The 8,892-nt window shown below is 34.2% G+C and overlaps 1 protein-coding gene across 1 annotated transcript; it reads left to right on the top strand.

Moving 5' to 3' along the window:
• The first annotated feature begins 1,541 nt into the window (after window positions 1-1,541).
• LOC146881845 (uncharacterized) lies at window positions 1,542-1,946 on the top strand. Its single transcript, XM_085669370.1, has one exon. The coding sequence runs from the start codon at window positions 1,542-1,544 to the stop codon at window positions 1,944-1,946; it is 405 nt and encodes a 134-aa protein (XP_085525496.1).
• The last annotated feature ends 6,946 nt before the right edge of the window (window positions 1,947-8,892 follow it).

Below are 8,892 nucleotides of genomic sequence, written 5' to 3'. Positions count from 1 at the left end.
AGATTGTGAGTCCATTGACACAACTCACCAGAAAGGACAAGCTTTTCTCTTGGACGGGGGAGTGCGAAACCTACTTTGAAGATATGAAGAGGAGGTTGAAAACCGCATTAATATTAGCCATTCCAAACACGACCAAAACTTTTGAGGTATATTGTGATGTTTCGTATTAGGGATTAGGTTGTATGTTGATGCAAGATAAAAGACCAGTGGTCTATGCGTCGAGGCAGTTGAAAGTGCATGAGAAGAATTACCCAACGCATGACTTGGAGCTAGCTGCAGTAGTTATTGTCTCCAAGACTTGAAGGCATTATTTATATGGGTCCCAGTTTCAGGTTTTCAGCGATCACAAGAGCTTGTAGTACTTATTCGATCAAAAGGAATTGAACATGAGACAGTGCAGGTGGATGGAATATTTAAAAGACTACGACTTTGATCTGTTATACCATCCTGATAAAGCCAATGTCATTGCAGACGCCCTAAGTAGGAAGAGAGTTCACATGTCTGTTATGATGATGAAGGAGCTTGAACTAATCGTGAAACTCTAGGATATGAACGTGGGACTAAATACGAGTGTAGGTCACATTCGGTGTAGAATGTTGAGAATCGCCAATGAGTTTTTGGAGGAGATTCGATTAGGATAGGGTAATGATCAAGAGGTGCAGCAGATCATTGGATGGTTGGGCACTAAGAAGGGAAAAGACTTTAGGATGGGCTAGGACGACATCCTATGTTTCAGAGAGAGGGTTTATGTGCCTAGGAAGTCTACACTAAGGAAGATGCTCTTGGAAGAAGGGCATAAGAGTCGTCTTAGCATACATCCAGGTATGACTAAGATGTATAAAGACTTAAAAGAGACTTTCTGGTGGACTTGTATTAAGACGGATGCGGTAGATTATGTAGCATCGTGCTTAGTATGTCAGAAGGCGAAGATCGAGCATCAAAGGTTGGGTGGTACGTTAGAGCTTCTTGATATTCCTCAATGGAAATGGGACAACATTTCCATGGATTTTGTTACACATCTTCCGAGGTCTGTGAGGGGGCATGACTCAATCTGGGTCACTGTAGACTGACTGACGAAATGTACTCATTTTCTACCAATTAATCAGAAGATATCCATGGAAAAACTAGCAGAGTTATACGTTTGAGAGGAGGTCAGATTGCATGGAGTGCCAGCGTGTATTGTGTCAGATCGAGATCCAAGATTCACCTCGAGGTTTTGGCAATCGCTGCAGGCATCTTTGGGTACTCAATTGAGATTGAGCTCAGCTTATCACTCTCAAACAGATGGTTAGTATTTGAGAACCATACAGTCGTTGGAGGACTTGTTGAGGACTTGTGTGTTGGATCACCTAAGCACTTGGAGTGATATGTTGCCATTGGTGGAGTTCACATATAATAATAGTTATCACTCCAGTATTGGGATGACACCATACGAGGCATTGTATGGTAGAAGATGTAGAACACCATTATGCTGGCAGTAGGATGGAGAGTCAGTAGTACTTGGTCTAAAATTCTTACAGTAAACTACTGAAAAAGTCAATATGATACAGGATCAGATGCAGGCAACTCAGAGTAGGCAGAAATCTTATGCAGATAAGAGGAGGAGGCCGCTTGAGTTTGAGGCAGGTGACCATGTATTCCTCCGGGTTACACCGACAATAGGAATTGGGAGAGCTCTCAAGTCGAGGAAGTTGACTCCTCGATTCATCGATCCGTATCAGATCACGAGGAGGATTGGACCCACATCCTACGAGATTGGTTTGCCACCCCACCCAGCAAACATGCATAATGTATTCCATGTATCACAACTAAGGAAGTACGTTGCGGATCCTACTCATGTGCTGGAGGAGGACGATGTTCAGGTCTTCAAGGATCTGTCAATTGGAGTTAGACTAGTGAGAAACTTGGATTCTCAAGTCAAGAAACTCAGAGGGAAGGAGATCTGAAATGTAAAGGTCCTTTTGGATGAAGCAACCTAGGAGATGACGTGAGAGATGGAGGATCTCATGAGGAATGCGTATCTTCACCTATTTCTTGCTAAGTCCAATTTTTGAGACGAAAATTTTATAAGGTAGGGGAAATGTAAGATCCGCTAAATTTAATTAACTAAATAATTAATTAATTAATAAATGGGGTAGTGAAAGCCTTTATGTCATTTAATGTTGGTTATTCTGACATGAAAAAGTACTAGCTTAGATGGTTTAAAGTACTTAATTATGTGAAAGGGCTTGGGTTCAAGTCTTATGTATGCCATTTAAGTCTTGTTTAATTTATTATTTTTTTAATAATGTGCTAGATCATGATGAGTGATAATATAATTCTATATTTGTAGGAATTATCATAAAACATGAATTGGTTGAATGATTGTGCATTGATTTGACATTGGCATGATTATGGGTTCAAACCTTGGTAGAACCAAATTAAACTTTATTTTTGCCAAAATTCTCTTTGGCATGAATGGGAAAGGGCAAAGAAAACCCTAGCAGCCAAAGGGCCGGAAAATCACCATTGAATGACAATTAAACTTAGTTTTAATGGTATTTTCGTTTTGCACCATTTACTTCACATTAAGATAACATTTAGTGACCAATTAAAGGAAAGAGAGAGTGCTTTTGTGGCTGCCATTGTTGCATAGTAAGAGGAGAACCAATTTAGCTAATGCACTATGATAATTGAGTGTAATTAGGAGACAAATTGAGGGAAAGGGCTGGGCGACATAGTGATCGAGGAGGAACTCTCAAAATCTCCAATTTCAATCAAACTGTCAGGTTAGAGGTGCTGAATTATATGCGTTTTACTTGAGTTGTATTTCTGTGCGGTGTGCTCAATTGGGGTCTGAATTTGGTATGCTTTTAGGGGTTGTATATGTAGTTGTGATTGAGTACTTGTGTACTATTGGTATTGTGCAATGTCTGGAATATATCACGTAAATGTATGTGGTTTGGGGTTTTACGTAGTTCTTTTGGGGAAGTAATGAGATGGTGTCAAATGAGATGAAAAATTCAATTATTAAGCATGATTCTGATGTACTTGTGCCTTTACGTTGTGTTGATAATGATTGGTTGATGTTTTGGTATGATTTTGACGAAGTGGGTGCGTGAACAGACTCGAAACCCTGCAAGTCTCGCCCAAGCGGGTCCATCTCACCTAAGCGAGAGTTGTATAGTTCCACGTAGAGTTCTGATTTGTGGTTCTCGCCTAGGGGACCAAGGAGGGGTTTGAGCGACATGGTCTCTCGCTCAGGCGAGAGGCAGTCGCCTAAGCGAGTTCGCGAGGAGAACTTGGAGGTTTGAGCGCGATTTCTCGCTCAGGCGAGAGGCTTTGGAGTTTTGAGCGACTAACACTCTCGCCTAGGCGAGAGTGGTTCGCCTAAGCGAGTTTTCGAAGTGTGATCATGTTGGTTTTGTCGATTGCTCATCTAAGCGAGGTTTGTTTGTTGTTGGGCGAAAGTGTGACTCGCCCAGGCGAGGGGATCTCGCCTAAGCGAGATAACATGCTGTGGCCACTGTTTTAAGCTCGCTCAGGCGAGGTGAGCTAGCCTAAGCGAGGCTAGAGGCTTAGCTTGGGCGAGTGTTCCTGGCTTAAGCGAGTCGATGCGAGTTGCTATGTTTTACATGTGCTTGTGAGTGCGTTTTGGCTGTTTATACCAAGTTTAGATTGTATATGCATGTGGTGTGATGTTTGGGCTTGAAGGACTAAGTCCAATAGGGGTCTGGGATGTGCTCGGTGGTTGGACACATGATGGGCATGGAACTGGTTGAGTTCCCGTCGACTACTAATGGGCGAGGAGTCCTTAGTATGGTGATTGCATGTGTCGGGCGCACGATGGGCAAGACTGTGATGTTCCCGTCAGCTACTATCGGGCGAGGAGTCCATAGTATGGTGATTGCGTGCGTGCAAGGGTCCAAGTGTGAGACTTGGATGTTTATACTACAGGCGAGGAGTCTGTAGGGCAGGACTATGAGCGGGATAGGCTTATAGGGTTGGACTACGAATGAGTTAGTTTTGTGGGAGCACAGGGAAGTCCCAAGACCTAGTTCATGCATATGACTCATGAAGGACTATGAGGTCATGGTTGGGTGATTTGAAAAGTATGAGGATTTTAATTATGTATCTTTGGGATTGGGGAAAACATATTTAATTCATATATTTGTTTATATTGTTATTGTGCATAGCTCACCTTATTTGTGTGTATGGCGATGATTGGATAACTTGTTATCCGGGAGCAGATGATGTGACAGGTGAGCCAGGAGCTGCTTAGAGACGGAGAGCATGGGCTACTTGGGATTTGAAAGAAACTTTATTATTTTGATTTTGATGTAAATATTTTTACTCAGAATGTATCCCTTGAGTTGTGGCTCAGGATAGGGGTTAAGCACGTGACATTCCTTGAGTTGTGGCTCAGAATAAAATCTCTTGAGTTGTGGCTCGTGATGGCGGATGAACATGAAGAACTCTTGAGTTGTGGCTTGGGTTGGCAAGTGTTGCTAGTCTGAGTGTACACGTTGTGGTGTGTTAGATTGCCCTCCTCAGTATTAAGCTGACGAGTTTGGTAGTCTTGGGACGTTATTAATGTTATTCGTATTGGGAACTCCACCTGGCATTGCAAAGTGTGGTCTGTAGCATGGTTTCTCACACGTACTCTACCAGTTGTGGTTGGTAGGTATTCATCAAAAGATGTAGAACATGGATAACATGGTGGTGGCCATGTGATGTGGAACCAAATGATAGGAATTCCTTTGGTGTACTTGTGTTGTTGTAAGCTCACCCTATCTGCCCTTGTTTGGCGCTAATCGTGTACGCGGTACACGGGAGCAGATGATGTTGCAAATGGATCTGGTGAGGTATAGAGCCGGAGCGAGGCTAGACTTGGGAGAAGAATTTTTATTAGACTTTTATTATGTTTTTTTTAAATTGTAAAAGTTTATATTATCAGATTTGAATATTTTATTTGAATTTCTAAAAGTATGGATTTAAGAGTATTTGACGATGAAATAATGTTTTTTATTTTCTGCATTTTTGGGAAATGATACTTTATTAAATGAAGTTTATTTATTATTTACTTGTTTTATTATTTAAATTTGTAATATCTGATCGGGATGTTACACTTGGTACAGTTAATGTATTTATTTTCTTGACCATTCACCATTGTCGGTTAGTCTCTACCTTGGCACAAGCTGCTTGTCTTGATTTTTGATCTATGATAGACCGTCTTAAGCTTTGGCTCGAGTTAGCTCGTCTTGACTTTTCTCCAAATCGTCTTATCTCAACCTTTGGCTTAACCGATTTGATGACCTTCATCCTGGCTTGGCTCGAACCTTGAATTTGACTTGACTTAGCTTGAACTTTAGTCCAAGTGGACTCGGGTTGACCTTCAAGCCAAGACAACTCAACTCGACCTTTGACACAAACTGAAGTTGTTGTAGTTTTAAAGAGTTAATTAAAGTGTTGTAGTGAGATAAAACTCACATTGGCTTTGATCCAAACCTACTTTGAGAGAGAACTTTAAGGCCTAGAGTATACAAATTGACAATTCTATTTTTGATTCATATCAGCAAACTAATACGATTTAATAATAATAATAATAATAATAATAATAATAAAATAGATATATTATGATTTAATTTGGTTTGGGTAACTTGTAAAAATCCTATGATGCATTGATACTTCAACTTAGGTCACGTATCTGTGTCCGACACGTATCTGTGTCCGACACGTATCCGTATCTGATACTTTAGGATACTTTACCGATACTTATTAATGAAGTTTCTACTTTATAAAATCGTAGTAAACTACAAGAAAATATTTGAATAATGAGCGATTTTTGTGACAACAAATAATTAGTCACTATATAGTGACCAATTTGAATACCAATTTAAAAACTAAAAATTATTGACAACTAAAATAGTTCCAAAAATTATTTATAAATTGTTCACTAACATTAACTATCAAAGTTTTGACTATCAAAATAATTGATCACTAACATTAGTTACCATGATTTTAGCTACCAAAATAATTGGTCTCTAATTAGAAAATTGGTCTAACATATTTTTTGTTACTAAAATTGGTCATTATTTAAGAATTTTCTTGTAGTAGTACTTTTATGATGACAATAAATTATATTTTGTATGTTGACAACTTTAGTAATATAGTTTTAATTTGGATTCACATAATAACAATCATATATTTATTATGTTTTTAAGAATTATTGTATACTTTTTAATATTCAAATATCATGTATCTATTACGTGTCATATTCTATTATTTTCAAAATAAATGTATCGACGTATCATATATGTGTCGTATTCGATACACGTATCTTATCTATGACATCATAGTAAAAATCTAAATAGTAAGCTAAACTAAGCTGTTCGGATTTAAAAGGAAATAAAAAAAATCATTTTTTTTTACGTTTTTAGCATCAATCAATTTTTTTTTCTAATCAGTTTTGAACACTCTAACAACATTATTTAAAGATATTTTATGGAATTAAAAATCAAGTATCACGACGAAATGTTATAAAGTATGGATTTTCTATTGGTGAATAATAATTCTAAAATTTAATAATAATGAAAGTAAATTTAGTAAATGGATAATATTATTTTAAAAATTTAGCAAAGTCAATTGAAATAATTTTTTTTTATTAAAATGTTATTATCGTAGATATACTAGTCTTTTATAGTTCACCTTGACCAATAAAATTATTTCTTTTTCTGTTTTTATATAATTTTAAGTTAGTTATTTATTTTTCTCGCTTTATTTTTTTTTCAATTTATATTTATGTCATTATATTTTCTTTTTGCTATCATAACTAATTTTTGTCTCCAATGTATTAATTAACTTAAGAACGTAATTAGCAAAATTATATTATTTTAAAATTAACGAAAAAAAAAAACCAATTTCGTTGTGAAAGACTTCATCATTTAAAAAGGAGCAAGCAAAGGAGGTTACATAAGAAATACACATATATTATAGTTCTTTTGTGAGCGATAAATGAATATTTGGAAACCAATAAATTTTTTTTTCGGTCTTTACTTATACCCGTATAAAAGATTCCTTATTTTCATATCCACTTTTTTTTTTCAATTTATCTTTTAAATAAAAATTTATTAAATTAAAATATGTTTTTTATTTTTACCATTTAAATGAAAATTTCTTGAAATAATTATTTTTAAACATAACTATTTTTTAATTAAAAAATATACCTACAAAAAAAATATTTACAATAAAATTTTAAAAATAATTTATATTTAATTGTATAATTAGAATAATAAGAACAATAATAATTTTATTAATTTTTATTGCCATAGAAAAGTAAACACATTTATGTATGTTCACTTTTTGTAATTTTAAAAATAAATATAAATATTTTTTATTTATTTCATAGATAATGTTTATTAGAGATACTTATTTTTATTTAAAAATGATTAATTAAAAAAATAAATGAAATAGTTACATCTAACAAAAAAAGCTTATTCAAAAGGTATAAATAGTAAAATAATTATTTTAATTTTTAAAAAAATTATTTATTAAAAGATAAAATTGAGAATAAAAAATATGGACATCAAGATGAGAATGACCTTTATATCTAAATATAGATAAAAGGATTCCTTTTTGTGTTTTTCAAAATTTACTCTTTAAATAATTGATTTTTAAATTAAAAGAAGTATTTTGTTAATTTTACTGTTTCTTTAAAATTAACATTTTTTTTCAATTTAACTGCTTTTTTAATCTTAATGTTTTTTGTAATTATAAAATATTATCTATAAAATAAATAAAAACTATTCACAATTAAATTATAAAAATTATTTATATTTAACTTCGTAATTATAATAAAAAATAATTTTATTATTTTTTATTGGGGTAGAAAGAGTAAACAGACATACACATTTATTTTCATTAAACATCATTTCATAACTAACTGATTTTAATATTTTATATGAAGCACTAAAACATCATTTCGTAACCTACTCTTTAAGCTGTATACTGCTGGTGATTTGAGTTAAGAATAATAAGATCATTAATTACTTTTCATTAACTTTTTCTTTTAAAATAGTTTTTAATCAAGTAACAGCACTTTATCATGGTGTAATGTATTTAAATTAAAAAAAAATATTAAATAAACATTAATTTTAGAAATGAAAAATAATTAATATAATTACTAATTTAGATACCAAACATTATAAACTAAAATGCATTAATAAGTATCTAAATAATTTTTAAAAGATTATAATTGATTATTTAATTAAACTTAAATTCGTCTTTAATATGTTTTAATTATTAAAACATTAGTGTCTAAATTATTAAGATTAGAGATTAATTTACAATTCGTCTTTTACATTTAAAAAGAACTCTTACTCATCCTCATTTCCTCATCTCAGCCAGAGGACACCTCCTCCCCGTCATCTTTTTCTCACACTCTTTCCACTCAAACCTATACGTATCTAAATGTGAACAGTGTCTTCCCTTTCTTTCTCTCTTTATTTCAACACTGAATCGCTGATATAAACACAGCATTAGGGTATGAATATGGGAGAAAGTGCAATTTTTGTAATTGTTAGAAATGTTTTCTTATTTTGGCTGCTTATGCAACCTTCAACCAGCTTTCCTTTCGGAAGTAAAACAACTGTCAGTGTCAAAAATGGTTTAGAAGGACATCAAGATCTGTTCTTTCGTTGCAAATCTGCAGACAATGATCTTGGTGTGCAACGTCTTCCTTACAATGGAACTTTTCGGTGGAGATTTGGAATTAACGTTTTTGAAAGAACATTGTTCCATTGTTCCTTTGCATGGAAAGGTGCCTCTCACAAGTTTGTTATTTACAAAGCAGCAAGGGATCAAGACATTTGTGATTTTTGCAGTTGGATTGTGAAAGAAGAAGGACCATGTATG

Source organism: Vigna unguiculata, chromosome 11, assembly GCF_037176805.1.
Source record: "Vigna unguiculata cultivar grain cowpea cultivar isolate G323 ecotype 2 chromosome 11, ASM3717680v1, whole genome shotgun sequence".
Lineage (NCBI taxonomy): Eukaryota > Viridiplantae > Streptophyta > Magnoliopsida > Fabales > Fabaceae > Vigna > Vigna unguiculata.
This window is presented reverse-complemented; position numbering and strand designations above follow the sequence as displayed.